General features: G+C 42.5%; 1 protein-coding gene across 1 annotated transcript in view; it reads left to right on the top strand.

The window, feature by feature from the left end:
- Nucleotides 1-1,063: 1,063 nt before the first annotated feature.
- BBS2 (Bardet-Biedl syndrome 2) overlaps nt 1,064-19,217 on the top strand; it is a 38,753-nt gene continuing 20,599 nt past the window's right edge. Inside the window, exons 1-5 of the mRNA XM_018555396.1 lie at nt 1,064-1,165; nt 7,832-7,957; nt 12,680-12,907; nt 14,053-14,178; nt 15,258-15,320. Coding sequence (XP_018410898.1) covers nt 7,841-7,957; nt 12,680-12,907; nt 14,053-14,178; nt 15,258-15,320 — 534 coding nt within the window. The 5' untranslated portion in view covers nt 1,064-1,165; nt 7,832-7,840. The remainder of the gene's footprint in view (nt 1,166-7,831; nt 7,958-12,679; nt 12,908-14,052; nt 14,179-15,257; nt 15,321-19,217) is intronic.

The following is a 19,217-nucleotide window of genomic DNA, read 5'->3' as shown; positions in this document are numbered from 1 at the left end:
TTATTTTTGAGTTCTTGTAATTGGTGGTTTTCATCTTAGTTTGTGGTTAATATGAAGGCAGTGGTCACCAAGCAAGCAGAACCAAGCAAGCTCTGTAATACATTTAACAGTCTGCTATTACAGCACTGAATTACTCATACCAGGCTGCAATGACATAACCAAGGAAGCGCTGAATTAAAGTGTATCTATAGCCAATGTTACACTCATCTGCTCCCTGATCCAGTACCAGGCCTCCTGTTCAGCACGAAGCTATGGGCACTGAGTGCCAGTGCCGCAACCAATCAGGAAACAGGCACCGCCTTATAGAACTAGGCGACACACTGCTCGGTGTTCAAGCATTGTATTGCTACCCCTAAAGCCAACCTGCTAGGTACTCCAAGACTTACCTGCTCCCTGTGTTACAGACACCTACATGCACCCTGAGTTCCAGTGTCCAATTCCGCCTTTGTGCACTCCAGTTAAATCCCTGTGCCTCCAGACTCCTGTGTCTCTAGTGCCCCCTGAGCTCCTGTGTCTCTAGTGCCCCCTGCACTCCTGTGTCTCTAGTGCCCTCTGTGTTTCCAGTGACCACTGTGTTCCTGTGTCTCCAGTGCCCCCTGCGCTCCTGTGTCTCTAGTGCCCCCTGCGCTCCTGTGTCTCTAGTGCCCACTGTGTTCCTGTGTCTCCAGTGACCACTGTGTTCCTGTGCCTCCAGTGCCGACTGTGTTCCTGTGCCTCCAGTGCCGACTGCACTCAGACAATTGTCCCCATAGGAAGGTTTTCCCCCTGCGGACAAAGCTAAATATTTTTCACTTTATTTCTTGATGACACCAGTATGAATATAGGGACATTCAAAACAAAATAACAATAAGTTTCTTTTTTTTTTGTGTATGTATATATATATATATCCGTCCATGTAACAGTGTTATTCAGCACTGCAATACAGCCATACTTATCTTCTGCTGCTGGGCACTACAAGTCCCAGAATGCCCTTGTCACCTGTCATCCCCAGCACTGCTCTATAATCCACAACTGCTTTCCCTCCCACCAATCAAATATCAGGAGGCGTGTTCTAACCTTTCATTACGTTCTCTGCTCCACTCCCTTGAATGAACTTTCACGTAACTTTATTGACTACGGACAGGTTTACAACAGAGGGGCAGCTGGCTTCTTCTGCTCGAGGGAGGTGAGCTACCTGTAGTAAGTAATACTGACAGAGGGTGGAATTAATCTTTATGTAGATAACAACTTGGAACATGAGAAAACCTGGGAGAAAATTAGAGCTGGGAGGGAAGAACGACGTGTAATGCATCGGGCCAGGGTTGTCATGGTGACAGGAGACACAGCCTAGGCTATGTTTAAGGCTGCTTGTGATGACACTGCTCTTATGGACATAAAATACAACATATACACATGATATACATGACTAGGTGGACACGTTGTTCTGCATAATGGTCACTATAGAAAAGTCTGCATGTTTAAAAAAATAAATAAATATGTGATAAACACATATACAGTATGTGCCAATAGAAATACACCTCAAAGGTTGTGTAGTATACATCTTTATGTTAGAAACAGAGTTGTGGGGAGCGTTTTTAAACATTATGGCATACTGAGGTCTCATCCACACCCGTGTTATACCGCAGCCCGTGGTGTGCATTTAAGGGACCAATGCTGATGCATTGTAATGACATATTGCACTATCTACTTTTTTCTTTTTTTAACTTTATTGAAATGTCACAACATTTCCTTTAATTCATGTTAATGCACTGCAGCACAAAGCGATTAGTGATGAGCTGGGGCTTCTTGCAAACCCAATTCACCTGAGTTTGCCCAAACCCGCTGAAAACTGTGAACAACACCCCAGCCAATCATTTGCGGCCGATTGGTCTGGGAGGGGGTTGGCACCAAGCCGCAGTTCATCACTAGTTCTGATGCCCTGTAGTGTGTCACAACCCGCTGCATTGAAAACAAAAGTACAGTATGTACTCCTTTTTTCTTTTAGCACACACCACACTTTGGATAGAGTAGGGAAGGGTTAAAACACCTGTCAGTTTGTTTCTTGCTGTCTGTGCCCAGTTGGGGAGATTTCCCTTCACTTCACTCCACACCAGGAATTGAGAGGAAATCTATGTAAAGTAAGGGGAAGTGCTTTCTTAGGCCTTCCTTATGCAGGTGGTAAATGCAGGTAATTGATCTGCATTTTTAATCTCACCCCCTCGACCACCCACTGAAACCTAAGGCGGCCACACTGATCTGTCCACATGCCGCAACTGTGGCAAATGATATACAGCATGTCATGCTGGCTTGTCAAATGCGACCATTGCAGTACAGTATTGCAATGCAAAATCCCCTTTGCAGTAAAAAACCCCACAGGCACTGCATTCAGTAGGCGGCAGTATCGCCTCCTGAACACCTATGAACTACTGCTCAACTCTGCTCTGAAAAATATTCCTCTGCAGATCGCTTTGAAATGTCCACTGCACAACTTTGTTTTCACCAGAACAGATGTCCTTATTAAAAGATTTTCCCTCATCTTTTGATCTGGTCAGTGGCAACACAAAGGGGGTGCGGCCCACACCCGAGTGCTACCATTGGAGGGGTGACACCAAAATGACTTACAGTCATTTTGGTGTCACCCCCTATAAAAAATGTCGGGCACTCAGTCACGGGCTGAGAGCCCGACAGCGTCAGGAGAGAGGAGGGGACTGTACGGCGGCATACCTCATCCTGCCAGGTGAACGTCCCCTCCTCTCTCTGCCGACGTCCATCTCCAAGATGGCCGCTGGCAGGCGTCAATTAGACTACCGCGTGTGTGTGATGACGTAATTGTGCACGCGCGCGGCAACATCATGCACATGCATGATGACGTCGCGGTGGGGTGTCACCCGGTCTCTGCTCCGTGTGACACCCAGCCTCGGGATGCCCCTGGATCTGGTGACAACTCTTTTTGTCTAGTTTTGGACAAAGTGGGAAATAAATGTATGTGTCCCCAAATAGGGACACATACAGCAATAAAGACCTGGTAGAGGCTCTTACCCTTCCACGCTCTTTCCAAAATGAAGTAAAACCTTTTGACTGGCTTTAAAGTGGACCTTTACCCCCTTTCACTAAAAATCACATCAGCATGCAGCTCTGCATTCTGATATTAAATCATCTTACATGCATTCTGATATGAAATCATCTTACATTCATTATTTAAGCATATTTTTCTTACAATTACTGTTTTTCCACTTCCTGGTCCTCTTGGGCATTAGTGATGTAGCCTTTGCCCAAGCGCTGATTCCTGGGAAGGTTACATCTCAGTAGATTGCTGGGAAATCTCATCTGTAATCTCACGAGATCTCAGGGAAAGGCAATTTTTCCCCTGAGATGATGTGCATGGTCACATGTCCTAGCACATGTGCCAAAGTTCCAGGAAGTAAAGGGAGATGGACTCACCTGACTCAAAAAAACATCCACTGTAAGAAGAATGGGGAGGAAAAGAAAAATAAGGTATGTAAAGAATAAAAAGCCGGCAGTTATATAGAAGTCTGTAGATTGTCATTACTAAACATTTCTAAATGTGGCTTTGTTGTAATTTCAAAGAAAAGGGTAAAGTTCCTCTTCAAGCAGATCCTTACCCTTTACCCTTTTTTAAGAACGCTTTACCCTTCCCACACCTAAAGCCTAACTGCTAAAACAAGCCCTTCATTTTTCATAACATTTAGGGGGTTATTCACAAAGCTGCCGAAGGCAGCCGAGTGAATAACCCAGCCAAAGTGAAGTGAGCCAAACGCTGTTCGGCTATTCACTTCTGGCTTGTACGGCTGATTTCAGCCATACATCGGCTAAAATCAGCCGTACATCGGCTGCCTTCGGTCAGCCGAACATGCCGACGTGCAGAAGGAGTGTTTCCTATTGGCCGGCACCTGCCAGGGTCTTCTAGCAGGTCCCGGCCAATGAATAACAACTAGGCGGAGCAGGCCTTGATGTCATGGCCGGCTCCGCCCAGTTGTTATTGTTTAATGACAGATCAGCGTCATTAATGCTAAATCCAGCTAAATGGATGCTAAATCCAGCTCTGGTATTTACTATACTGCACGCTGTTACTGAAATATAGCACCCACCAGGGACATTTTAGCTGGTAGTTCATGTGATCTACCACAGACATTTGTAGAGGTAAACTGCCATTTACACTTTTGAAATTCCGTAACAAGCACTAGAGGCCACCATCTAAAATTGGTGGAGAAAAGATTTATCCACAAAGGGCGTAGGGGATTATTTTCAGTTAGAGCGGTTACATTTTGGAACTCTTTGCCACAAGCAGTGGTATCTGCAAAGAATATTGATTCGTTCAAAAATCAATTGGATACCATACTAAGAGACCGTAACATACATACATGGGTGCAAAAATGGAAAAAAGGGCCTCAGTCATGAAGGGGTTAAATACTAGACCACACAGGGACTCTAAAGCCCCGTTAACATTGAGCGATTTATCGCGCTGTAATTCCCGCGATATCGCGGCAAATTACCGCGCGATATCGCGCTCCAATGCATTTCAATGGGGCAAAGGGTCCTGCTGTCGCGGGTCGTGTGTCGCTACAGCAGGACCCTTTTTGGAGCGGATTTAGCTGCGATTCAAGCTTGCTCAAAGCTTGAACGCGATATCGCGCGGCAAATCTCGCGATGTCGCGCAATATGCAAATCGCGCGACAAACACGCAATTTGCATATCGCGCAGTGGGAACGGGGCCTTATACACAAATGCACGCACAACACACATACACACACAAAGGTTGAACTTGATGGACCTGTATCTTTTTTCAACCTCAAATCCTATGTAACTATGAAATACATATATGTGAACTGCCTTACGTGCCAGAGTAACTCAGCCTCTACTCTTGTTATTCTTTTTGCTGTTGTACTGTATAAAGCCCTTCCATGTGCACCTTGCTGTAAAGCTGGTGACAAATTGATGAGTGCGTTTGCCATTTGTTTTGCTAGTCTTGTTATTCAGACACCCATGGCTGAGCGTACATCCAGGACCACCCTGCAGATTATACTGCAGCTGACCAATACAACCTGGTCCAGGATCCTGTCCAGTCTGGGCAAGGAATGGGCAGCAGAATAGCAATGAGGTCATCCCTCGGCTTTCTCCTGTAAGAATGTTCAGAAGGGCAGACTCTCATCATTGTACATAGCAATCAAATCTTGAATGACTTGGAGTGCTGCTCCTCTGATATCAGATTCAGGGACTTGCAGTGTGATAGTTATGTATAATATTATATTTAATTAATTCAACTGAATGAAACAGTGTTTGTAAATATCAGGTTAAATGTTAGTAATTTTTTAGATGCACTGGCTACATGGCTCCCAGAATGTCTCCAATCCTACACATTTTTTTCAACTGCTTCATAAAGTGGACCTGTCCTTTCTGAAATGGATGGATAAAGGATAACAGAAGGGCTGAAATACTAATTTTGGTGAATAAAATGCTTCTTCAGGTTCCAACCAGTGCTGCTTATATAACCAAAGACCTATGCCTTTGACCATGTGAACTGTGTTGAACAGAAGGATCAAGGTTCAGATTGAATGAACCTTCCCTTCATCAAAGCTCATGTGACCAAAGGCCGAGACTTTTGGTCACGTGACTGGCATTGGAGGGGAACATGGAACACTTTCGCCAGGAAAGGTTTCTATTCCAGTCCATCTAATACTCTTTATTTATTCCACAGCATTTGGGTAGAAAACTTATTTCCACAAAGTTCTGTAACTTTAGGAATAGGTAGAACCTTCTTAAATATAACTTTTATCATGACCCTTCTCCATTCCTTACTTTTATTCCTTGGCCTTGTTAACATTTGGCATGAATGCTGCTTCATCACAATATTTTACCTGGCCTTGTGTCAGTGATTTACTGACATGTACAGGGAGCTGTATTGTTATTAGACTTAATGGGTTTATCGCCTTACTAGCTAATCCTTACACCGTCTGCTGGGAGGATGGGACTCAGCAGGTTGCTGTAGTGTACAACAAAGATGTATGTGAGATATAAAAAGTCTACACACCCCTGTAAAAATGTAAGGTTTCTGAGACGTAACAAAATAAGACGACGATAAATCACTTCTAAACTTTTTCCACCTTTAATGTGACCGATAATGTGTGCAGTTCAATTAAAACCAAACTGAAATCTTTAAAGGTGGAAAAAATAAAAAAACTTATAATAATTTGGTTGCATAAATCTGCACACCCCTAAACGAATACTTTGTTGAAGCACCTTTTGATGTTTTTGACAGCATTCAGTCTTTTGGGGTAGGAGTCTATCAGCATGATTGTTTATAAATAGGCCCCTATGTGAATGTGTGTATTGTGCACCACAGAGGCCTATGTATGTGAGTAAGTATATGATTTACACAAAATAAATATAATATCAATCAGGTGGAGATGAGTATCATGATTTTGATTATATAAAGACTATTATGTTACAGCAAATCAAGATCTGCTATACAAGGAACTCATTTGTCTAGTGTCATTTTTCATAAATATTGTTTTAGTTGGCACAGTGTCTGTCCTTGTCTGTTCCTGGTATCGTTCAAAAATATGGTTAGGATTATTTAACATTATAAAGGTTATTTAAAGCTGAACTCCAGGAAGATTTAAATGCACCAAATATTGCAATTATGTACTGTATTCATAAAAATACATGACTTTTCAGGAGGAAAGAGCAGAAGGATGACCTTTTCAGTGTGCTGTTTCTTATTCATTGTTTAGAGGCAGTGTCCAAATCCTGCTGCAGTTGCAGTATACACTCACCGGCCACTTTATTAGGTACACCTTGCTAGTAGCGGGTTGGACCCCCTTTTGCCTGCAGAAATGCCTTAATTCTTTGTGGCATAGATTCAACAAGGTGTTGGAAACATTCCTCAGAAATTTTAGTCAATATTGACATGATAGCATCATGGACACAAAGTGTGCCAAGAAAATATCCCCCACACCATTACACCACCACCACGTCCAGCCTGAACCGTTGATACAAGGCAGGGTATATCCATGCTTTTATGTTGTGCATGCCAAATTCTGACCCTACCATCTGAATGTTGCAGCTGAAATGGAGACTCATCAGAATAGGTAATGTTTATCCAATCTTCTATTGTCCAATTTTAGTGAGCCTGTGCGAATTGTAGCCTCGGCTTTCTGTTCTTAGCTGACAGGAGTGGCACCCGTGTGGTCTTCTGCTGCTGTAGCCCATCTGCTTCAAGGTTTGATGTATTGTGCATTCAGAGATGGTATTCTACATACCTTGGTTGTAACGAGTAGTTATTTGAGTTACTGTTGCCTTTCTATCATCTGGAACCAGTCTGCCCATTCTCCTCTGACCTCTGACATCAACAAGGCATTTTCGTCCACACAAATGCCGCTCGCTGGATATTTTCTCTTGTTCGGACCATACTCAGTAAACCTTAGAGATGGTTGTGCATGAAAATCCCAGTAGATCAGCAGTTTTTGGAATACTCAGACCAGCCCGTCTGTCACCAACAACCATGCCACGTTCAAAGTCACTTAAATCCCCATTCTGATGCTTGGTTTGAACTTCAGCAAGTCGTCTTCACCATGTCAAGATGCATTGAGTTGCTGCCATGTGATTGGCTGATTAGCAACTTGTGTTACCATGCAATTGAACAGGTGTACCTAATAAAGTTGCCAGTGAGTGTAGGTCTCGGGTCTACTGTTTAATAGGGCTGCTGGGATCACTAGACTCGCTAAAGAGAATTATAATAATATGTCACTAAAACAGATCCCTTTTATGTATTTAGTTGTATGCAACTTTAATAATCATAGCCATGTGATTAATGTTCCATGTCTGTTTGCAGGGATTCATCATGCTTGTCCCGATATTTACCTTGAAATTAAATCACAAAATCAATCCTCGAATGGTGGCAGTGGGAAAATATGATGGCATTCACCCTTGTCTGACCGCAGCTACGCAGGCTGGAAAGGTATGTGTTTATGTTTAAAGGCCAAGTTTACCTTTCTCATTAGGTTTTAGGGCTGCAACTAAAGATTTTTTTCATAATTGATTAGTTACTCACCTCATAGTTCTAGCCGACCTGTGACAATGAGACTGTCACAGGTCGGCTCAGTAGATCGGGAGGTGAGCAAACACATACCAGGTTCGCTCACCTCTCGATCCTGTCACGGCTCTCTGCCGTGACAGGGGGAGGGGCTGGATTCCCCTCTCCCCTCTCCGATCTGCCAGCGCTGACTGGCGGAACGGACGGGGGAGGGGGCGGGTACAGCTGGCTCTGCCTCTAGATAGGCAGAGCCAGCTGTCACTCACGCAGCTGGGCGGATCCCGTCATCTACGTTGGGATCCGCTCTGGCTGCGGCGTCTCAGTATACCGCGAGCTGTAGCTCGCGGTATACTGAGCTTAGGGTAACGGGAGGGCGCTAGTTTGTGTCCTCCCGTTACCCTAAGGAGAACTATGGGGAAAAACACTGACCCCATAGTTCTCCTTTAACCGAATAATCGGATAAAAAAAAAAAAATTGAATACAATTTTCTAAACCATTTTTTTTACCACTATTTAAAATAAAATACACAAATGGTGTGTTACAAATATAAAGTTTATTTCAGAATAAAACTACATGCACAATTTTTTGCAGTTGCACCGCACTGGACGCACGGCATTACGGTACCACCCAATAGGTGCATTTGGGGTGCCATTCATTTCAAGAAATTAATCCCCGCTGCGCCCAGTGGAGATCGGAGGGGCCACGGGGCCCATGAAACACCCGCTCACAGTGGGGAGGAGAGACTCAGAATCAACGAATCGATAATGAGAATGGTTGACAACAATTCTCATTATGGATTATCATGGATTAAATCGATTAGTTGTTGCAGCCCTAATATGTTTCATGGGGAAAAGCAGAAATCACCAGCACTCAATAAATATTGTTCATGTCCATTTAATCGGACCAGTCGTCACAGACATCAACGATATTTATTGAGTGCTGGTGATTTCTGCTTTTCACTGTTGATTTGCACGGCACCATCCGTGATTGTCACTATGAGCACCACTATTACTGCTTGGGCCGGGAACGCTGTGAGGAGTGCAGAGGGACTCACCATCTCCTACGCTAATATGTTTCATGTTACAACCCCTCCTGCCCCCCAACTTACCTGAATCATGGGGATCTTCTCCCCGCAGCCGCTTCGGCAGAATAATTTGTAGTTCTCATTGGTATACAGGTGTGGTGACGTCACTGCACTTGTAGCCCATTCTTTCTTTCTCCTGTCCAAGTTATTGAATGTCTGTAACAAGCTACAGATATGCCCAGCAGGAAGAGCATGCGGGAGCTAGAGCATTGCACACATGATCCACTGATCGCAGTTGCAATGCTTTAATTGCTTCCATGCAAGAAATTATAATAAATGCACATTTTTTTCTTTTGTGAAGATGTGTGAATTTATAATTTTTTTCAAAAAGGTGAAATTTCCCTTTAAGAGGCAAACCCAATTTTAGCATTAAACATGAAAAGTGAGAATTACCTCATGTAGGGGGTTTGATATTGATATCTGGAGGTGTTTTCCCTAGTAATCTGCTTGGAGCATGTGGACTACAATCTCAATACAAATTAGTTAACGAAACATGAGATTGAAGTACATCACGGGAGCGAGCTTGGAGCGGTGTCTACTTTACAACACACACAGGGACCATGGGGAACAAAAGTAGTCACCCTCCAGAAGGAAGGACAGTGTCAGCACCAATTCAGAGATGATTTGAGGATCTACAGCTGAGTAATAAGATACATTTTTGTTAATAGTTAAGGTACCTGAATATATTTTTAAGGTTTAACTCCTGAGTTTAGTGTCACTTTAAAAACCCTTTGACTTTAATATCACTTGGGGGGGGGGTACAGCCTCTAGATAGGCAGAGCCAGCTGTCACTCACACAGCTGGGTGGATCCAGACAGAATTGTTGGGATCCGTTCAGGCTGCGGCGTCTCGCGGTATACTGAGCTTTGGGCGATAGGAGGACGCTAGTTTGTGTCCTCCCGTTACCCTTAGGAGTATTATTTGGAAAAGCCCTAACCCCATAGTTCTCCATTAATCTTTAAATGTATTTTTAATGTATCTTTATACACGTGTGTGTATGATACATGTATGTGTTTATACTTTGACACGAAAAAAAGATTTTCCTTTTTTTAGTTATGTACAAAATATGAGCAGAAAATTGTTGGCCCTGCGGCTTGCATTTATTTCATAACAAGAGTGACAGGTAATCTTCATTTCATGGTAACCCAAATAAAGCGGCCATCTTTCTGCACAGATAAAAATGATCTGTAGGGGAGAGAGGACTCAGTAGAGAGACACGTGTCATTTAGCACCTATTCAAATTGAATGCTTTGATTGTCATTGATCACATGGCCAGGGACCACCCTAATTGGCTCCTAGAGCGCAGCCTTTCCAATTCCACTGTGATCCCATGGCTCAGGTACACACTTGGCAGCTCACACCCATAAATGCAGAGACTTTGATGTCTGCTCTCTCGGAGCCCGGAGTCTATTTTTATGACCAAACAGGCATTAGAAACATTCTCATTATTGACACGCACTGTATATTGCATACATGCGTATGAGCAGGATAAAGGCTGTGAATCTGGTACCTGATTGTACTTGTACACCGTTTGAACTTTCCTTTGTGCCCCGTGAGAAACATTCGTGCTTGTTGTCACCGGGGATTGTTTTATTTAGGAATACTCTCTAATGTTGAAGAGTCTATACAGCAATGATTATTCTTTGATTCAGAATGTTCGTCATAGCCATACTGTAGTTGTTATGGTTGAATAAAGACAAAGGTTCATTCAGTTTAACCAATGTGTGTACGTGTGTAGAAGTCACTAAGAATTCCCATACCCCTGTGTATTGTATTCCCTGTTGTGTCTGTAATCTCAGCTGATACCACTACCTAGGGAGGACGGTTCCACAATTTTAATGCTCGACAAGTTAGAGTGATATTAAGGTCAAAATGTTGATATTTCAAATGCTAATGAAAATAACGCACATTGGATGCTGCTTCTTGACATTTAAAAGTTTATTTTCCTGCAGAATCAGTTAGTCCCCTGAGCACTGGCTCTGATATCCTGTTTTAGGGTGGCTCCTTTCCCTTGCAGGATCATATCAGGCCACCTTTGATATATGCTAGTGAGTTGTGTGTTTCCGCAAACATATAGGCACAGCAAGGCAAGTCACTCCCCTGCTACTACTCCTTACCTTCTCCATGCTAGTAGATAGATGGCTGCTGGGACTGTGCTGTCCATTGTGATCTTGCACTGGACAAGAAGTTCAGGGAAGTTAGGGTGAGAGAGGTGGCTTGGGCTCTTATGAAACATGTTGACTGTAAGTTCATGTGCAAAATTTTAAAGACATACTTTACTGGGCAATTTATATTTGTTTGATATGGGTTGATTATTGAAAAAAGGTTTGAGGTTAATACTATAAGAATCCCCTACACAGCTTAAGAATAAACCTCTTTTCCTCCAGCCTCAGGTGGTGGCCTCTTGTCTATTATAGGGACCTCAGAGTAAGCAGTTTGTTACCAATTCTACCATCACCATTCAACAATATGTACATTGAGATCACATTCCCTCTTAAACGCCTCTTCTCCAGCAGGTCTTTGGACAGTCTGTAAGCTATTCTGAACAATTTCAAAGTGAGGATTGGGCGGGGGGTGGAGAGACAAACTGAGGCCAGTCTTAGATTAAGTGCAGTAATATATAATGCAGGATCAAAGCTCTGAGATAGTTAACCCTTTGTTGTGCGGGCTTGGTGCACTGAATTCACACAAAGCCCCTGCACGTAGCTACCTGCAACCCTTGAACCCTGCAGTTAGTATTGGAGACATAGACCTGTAAAGGGGCTGTAATAGTAGTGATCTCCAGCTGTCTTATGTAACATGTCCCCAGTCCCCGTTTGTCTCCTGCAGCATGACGCCAGACTCCAACCAAAACTATAACATGGTCTCTTACTATTTCTTCTATCAAGTCTTCAGCCTATGAGAGTCTTCTGTAGAATATTGAATATTATGTGTGGCCCTTTAGTCAACATTAGGGGCTGCATTCAATGCCCCCTATATCTTATAAGTTGATAACCACTGATATAGGTAATGAATAATATTAAGAAATCTCACTGGTTTGCCTTACAATATGTAATATTCAAGTTAAAGTGACATTAAACCCTCAGATTTTTTAACATAAACCAATACTGTAATGTGTGCCTTACTGTAATCCATGGTTGTTTCCCTTCTCTTTGCTGCTCTTCCTTTTAAATCCTCATGTCTTCTCGTGCTAGGGGAGAACTTCCCTTTGCAGCTGACTGTCTCTTTCTGTAGTGCTGGCTCTGGTTTCAAACCTACACACAGACACCATGTATTCATTACAGGGACAAGGCAGTCTGCTGCAAAACAGAAGTCCTGCCCAGCATGAGAATAGATACAGATTTAAAAGGAAGAGAAGGGAAACAACCATGGATTACAGTAAGGCGCACATTACAGTATTGTTTTATGTTAAAAAATCTGAGGGTTTAATGTCACTTTAAGTTGCACTTAAAATAAAGTATTGTACAGATCCAAAGTTTCCCTTTTATAAATATGTCCTTTTTATAAGTAGTATGTTTTTTCTTGTGTGTGTTTATTTTCATGATGATTATCTATTTCCATAGGTTTTCATACATAACCCTCATTCCAGGAATCAGCGGATTTCCTCAAACCGCTTAGTTCATAGTGCTCAGGACACCGATATTTCTCTACTGAACATCAACCAGAGTGTCAGCTGCTTAACTGCTGGATTGCTGGACCCTAATCAAAGCTGTGACTCCCTCATAGTAGGAACACAAACCAATCTCCTGGTCTATGATGTTCACAACAACTCTGACCTGTTCTATAAAGAGGTGATGGATGATAATTCTTCTAAATTGGAGGGTGTATGGATGGATGACATTGTCTTTACATTTCTCTTACTATATAATTAGAGGTGCACAGAAATTGAATTTTTAGACCGAAATCGAAAGTAAAAAATTTGTCAGGCCGGAACCAACATTTTTTTTTCTCTTAATATTTTTTTAAATTATTTTTTTTAAATATATATTTTAATTTACTGTTGGGGGCCCTGGGGAAATATCAGGGCACTAAACAGGTCCCTGATATTTCCCTTTTCTCTTTTTCTGCAGCCCCTGTTATGAATGAACAGGAAGCCTCTATACTGAGTGTTCCTGTCCATTCATAATCTGTGGAGATCATATGAGTTACTATGTCCATAATCATGATCACATCACGTAGAGCACTTCCTGCTCATTTATAATTGGGGACACAGTAGACAGCGCCCAGCGAGGAGGAGAGAAAACTAGAGATACATCGCATTTTCGGCCAAAGAATTGTACTTTCGGTAGAGGATAGCACAAGACTGAATGTTATTGTATGTGGGTTTTATCTTTGCTGATGTGGACATAGACAGCAATAAAGTTCTACACTTCCCTCATTCTATCCATAACAAAGACAAATCTTTTGTCTGGAGTTTCACATAGCATTGTAGCTCCATAACCATGATGTTCCCCTTCATGTACAGCATGCTGTGAAGACCTATACACTTTGTTAGGGTGTCCCGTTAATGGTAGTATGTGCTGCAACAAAATTCCTTTGCCACACAACCTTCTTAGCTGCAATGTGAATATCTTCACCCTAATGGTTCACTTTGCACCCAGAAATATAATGAGGGTAATTTATCAAAACCGAAGCAGACAGAATGTGGAGCCTCTCCAATCTGCTTCTCTCTTTCAATTTCAAAGTGTTACTGAACAAACTGAAGAAAGAAGCTGATTGGTTGCCACAGCCAGATTCTGTCTGTTTCAGTTTTGATAAATTCCCCCCAATGAATTCACATTTTAAATCAAATCTATTTATCCACCGCAGTTATTCGCCTTCATGGAAACATGGGCACTGTGTTTACATAAAGCTATACCTGATGCCTATATTATAAAAGGAACCTATGCCTCTTGTTATGATATCAGTAATATATGGATTTTTTGTTTTGTTTTAGATTGCAGATGGAGCTAATGCAGTAGTTCTAGGCAGCCTGGGAGATGTCAGTTCTCCCCTTGCCATCATTGGTGGAAACTGTGCCCTGCAAGGATTTGACTGCAGAGGAAATGACATGTTTTGGACTGTAAGTGCGTACAGCGTGTTAACAAAATGAATCTGGTCTAGCATACATAAACAGTTACCTCTTCAAGATCTATCCAAACACATTGCATCACTCGCCTATGATTGGTATAGCAAATACCATTGAATGCAGTAATTTTCTTCTATTTAAAAAATGATATATGTTTTTAATACAATTTTTTTGTAAATGCAGCTAGCATAGGTAGCTGATTCTGTCTTTATCAGCCTAAAGTAACCCCCTACAGAGCAGCAATTGGGCTAAAAGAAGGAGGGCTGCACTAGGAGCCAATGAGGTGTGTGGTATGTACTGTATATGTGCTGACTGGGGGCATGCCAACTGGAGAAGAGAGCAGATGAATGACTTATAACTATCCTGCTGCTCCTCTGCTCTCCTGTCACATGCTGGGGAGAGGGAACTGTATTTCCTAAATAGAACTAAAGTCCCCCTATAAAAAAATTAGTAGGAGTTGGAAATGTACGGCAAAAGAGATATGCAAAGTCTATATACCTTTGACCTGTGCTTGTTTTTTGTTTATACATTGCATGGTGTATGTCATGCACAATGTACATCCTGGCTTTGTCTTGGCATGCCAACAATAGAGCTGGGAGCCAGGAATGATGTAACTCCTGAGCTCATGCGCAGGAGTTGCACCGTCTGTGGCTATCCAGTGGCTAAAGAGGAGCATTGCGGGACCCAGAAGAAGTGACGGCAGATGGCAGCAGTGTCGCACAGCGCGGTGACTAGAGCCTGGACCTGTCAGCGCTGGAAGAGGGCTCACTAGAAGGTGAGTGTGCCATAATATGCAAGTATACTGTTGGAGGACCTATATTTGCTCATCTTTTTACCATCACTTTTCATCCCTGCCTCTCCAAAACATTGCAGCCGATGGGTTTCCAGGCCTGAAGTTGCACCTTATTGAAGGACGCTAAGAGCCTTTGATTCCCATAGCTTTTGCATTACTCAAACATGTCCCTGAAACCAGCCTGTTGTGGATGTATCAATGATTGCAGAAGGTTAAGGAAATATAGAATGCATTAAAGTTGACCTTTTTGATCTCTAACAACTATTAAATTATATTTTAGGTTACAGGGGATAATGTTCGCTCGTTAGCATTGTGTGATTTTGATGGAGATGGGAAGAAAGAGGTAAGAGTTTTTATACTACATACACACTGACACTACAAATCTTTTTTGGCTTTTTGATCATTAAATATTTTTTGAATTGCACATGGCAAAAGGCTGCATTTGCAGAACATACATACTGTACCAAAGATCAGTAGTCATCATCTCAGGTACATATTCAGGTGGGCCCTCAGGCCTTGCTCCCCTTTATCTTTTAGTCCTGTGCCAACCTCTTGTTAAAGGAGACTTACAAAGTGTGACATGCCATTCCTTAAACAGTTTGAGGGACATTCATCACGCAAATTAGTGACACATTTAGATGCAAATCATTGTGCCTGTCAGTAAAAGTGACACTAAACTCAGAAGTTAAATCTTAAAAATGCATTCAAGTACTATTACCAAAAATGTATCTTATTTATGTAGCACTCTGCTGTAGATCCTCAAATCATATCTGAATTGGTGCTGACACTGTCCTTCCTTCTGGAGGGTGGCTACTTTTGTTCTCCATAGTCCCTGTGCGTTTTGTAAAGTAGCCACCACTCCAAGCTCACTCCTGTGATAGAATATACCTTCAGTACAAATTAGTTAACTAAATGTCATATTGTAGTCCGTCACCGGAGCGAACCTGGAAAGGTGGCTACTTTACAACACACAGGGACCATGGGGAACAAAAGTAGCCACCCTCCAGAAGGAAGGACAGTGTCAGCATGAATTCAGAGATGATTCAAGGTTCTACAACATTCGAGGTAGTCCATAGAGTTCAACATAGAGTTCAGCATAGAGTTCACCATAGAGAGAAGAAAACCCTAAAACAGAACGCTATGCCCACAGTTACCCACTGTTGATCCAGAGGAAAGCATAAAAAATCCTATAAAGCATGGTTCAATTTGCTCCAACAGGATACAAAATATTCCTTCCTGGTCCCAGAAGGCAATCGGATATTTCCTGGATCAACAATCTCTGGTGTTTATTTTACGTATAAGAAGTTAATATCCAGTAATATTCTGTGCATTTAGGAATACATCCAGATTTTTTTTTTAACACAGCTGAGCTTGCTAGAACTAGCACCTAATGGAGTCTATTACAGATTTTCACAGCTCTAATTCTGCAGAAGCCTTTCCATATGCAAAGGTTAAACCACTTTTCCCCCAGATGCAAAGAGTGCCCCCTTGTCCTTTGCAGTGACGTTAAAGTAAATCATTTGACACCAAGCTCACTATATGGACCATTTATGTATTTATACATGGTGATCATGTTCCCCCTTAATCGAGAGAACAAATTCAATGCAGATAATCTTTCCTCACGGCGGAGGTCCTCCATGCCTCTTATCAGTTTAGTTGCCCTTCTCTGTACTTTTCTCCGGTTCCCCAAATTTTTAACTGCTGCCCAAAACTGAACTGCTTATTCCAGATGAGGTCTTACTAATGCTTTGTACAGGGGCAGGATTATGTCTCTATCTCTGGAATCTATACCCCGTATAATACAAGAAAGTGTTTTGCCTGCTTTAGAAACTGCGGCTTGACATTGCATGCTATTATTCAGTCTATGATCTACCAGAACACCCAGATCCTTCTCATTCATTGACTCCCCCAAATATACTCCCCTTACAAATAAAATACATTTTTGGTAATAGGGTACTTGAATGCATTTGTAAGATTTAACTCCTGAGTTTAGTGTCACTTTAACAAAGTCTATACATCGTTTTTCTGTGTATTTGTGAGCCCTGCACCTGGAATCCTGGACAGCCAACTGCCACAAATGTGTACAGATCTTTTCAGCTTTACTAGTGGAGGTGAGACAGATTTTCACTCAAAACAAATGCACAGTTAAAGGGGTTCTAAACCCTCCGGTTTTTTTTTTTGCTTATATCTACTGCTAGCATGCAGTAGATATAGGCAAGAAGTGTAAAAAGAAACAAAAAAAAAACGCTTAAAATCATTTTAAACTTACCTCGTTATCGCCGCTCGTTCCCGCGCCGAGAATCAGGAACTGCTCGTACGGCCGCAAAGGATCTTGGGAAGGGCGCATGCGCAGTTCGGATTCTCAGCCGGGAGACGAGCAGAGACGCAAGGTAAGTCTATGGACGCGTGCACCCGCCTGCAGACACCGCTGGATCGGAGCGACAGAGCAGTCAGCGCTGGATCGGAGAGACGTCACACCGCTGGAGGGACAGATGAAAACATCAGGAAAGAAGAGGAAGATCGGAAAAAGAGACATCATTTAAGGTAAGTGCTAACATTTACATTGGGGGGAGGGAAAACATTTGTTTGCCTTTTAATGTCACTTTAAGTAGTCAGAGGCAGGTTTTATTCTGCCATAGTGTTGCATGTGTTAGCAGCAAAGGGAGGAATTTATAAATGAAGCTGGCCAAGTATAATGAATCTGTCAACTCACTGCTCCTGTTTAGCATTACCTTTTCTGGGCTAAAGAACTGATATATCCCAATCTAGAGGGGAAGCAAGATTTAAAAAAAATGAAATCTCTCACAGCATTTAGCCAATCAATGCTTGTTCTCATGCTGTAAGTGTTGAGGTCTATTTACACTATAGCGGTGACCTGCGTTTCTCAGCACAGGAAAAACACAGGTCACAACTAGGGCACAGAAAAAACAATTGTCCTCTATGTGCCCTGTCCACAACACGTGTGTGATAGGTGGTGCATTGCTGCATTTTTCCATGGTGCACTGGATGCCAACCGCAGCTGTGTGGATACCTGAATTGAGTGCACACTACTGATGATAAAGTAAAAAAAGAAAATGTAAACAGTGACAGCGCTGGCAGCTCTTCACTATAAAGCATTTTATTGGACTTTATCTTGTGAATTGGCCTTTACTGGAATCGTAACATGAAATTGGATCTGTTTAAAGATGTTTAAATGAAACCCATTGTGAGAGAAATATGAGGCTGTCATTGTTGACAGTCAGACAACTAGCTTTTTTATAGGAATATCAGCAATGGCACCCTCTGTATGTATAGATTTCTTTTAGGATAGTCAGATAATGGTAAGGCAATGCAAATGGGATCAAAGAGCCTTTTATCAAAGGTTATGGGTTCAACACCTTGCATTGATGAAGGCCAGCAAGCCCTCAAGACCATTACTGTATCTTCAAGACCATAACTGTGTCATATTCCACCCATAATGGAAAAATTATTGAGGTGGGGAGACTTGACTGTGGCATGCACTGTGATGATGATGGTGGGGAGAAAGTCAGCAGAAAAACTGCATAGTTTGTCCCACTGTTCCCCAATGGAGAACATGCTTGCATCATGCTCCAACCATCAGTGAATCTTTATGAAGGAGCAATCATCTGTTATTGTTTTGACAGCGTTCAGGTGGCGAATTCTTACTGGCTGTGGTCGATTTATTGTACCTAACCTATAATTGTATTTTGCTCTAATACAAAATCTGTCTGTTAGTGTTTAATTTCCTTGTAAATACTGCTTTTAGAGAGTGGCTAACAGCTTCTCTCGGTTGCCTGATAGTTTTCACAAGTACACTGTAGAAGTTTTCAGGGATTTTTTTCTACCCCATAGTGGGATATTTGAATAATTCTAGTGATCTAGCACATAGTCCCTGAAATTCATGGTGTTATTGACAGAAATTGATTTCCCATCTGTGCAATAAACATCGCCACACAATACTTACACGTGCAGGGTCGGTGCTGCCACTAGGCAAACTTGAGGAGTGGAACTGAGAGATGACTTTCTCTCTCAGGTCTGCTCCTCTGCTCAGTGGGTGGGGTTTCAATAGCCAACCCAGGGGCAGACCTACTGCTAGTGCGGCCGCAGCCTACAGGGGGGCTCAGTATCCATTCCAACACAGCCCTGGGGCAGAGACGGGGGAGCGCCCCCCGTCTCTGCGCCGGCAGTGTCCGATGATCACATTGGTATCTGGCAGCCGGCGGCCCCCCTCATCTCTGCG

Source organism: Nanorana parkeri, unplaced genomic scaffold (assembly GCF_000935625.1).
Source record: "Nanorana parkeri isolate BGI_ZX_2015 unplaced genomic scaffold, ASM93562v1 scaffold195, whole genome shotgun sequence".
Lineage (NCBI taxonomy): Eukaryota > Metazoa > Chordata > Amphibia > Anura > Dicroglossidae > Nanorana > Nanorana parkeri.
The sequence above is the reverse complement of the archived record's forward strand: the minus strand, read 5'-3'. Positions and strand labels throughout refer to the sequence as shown.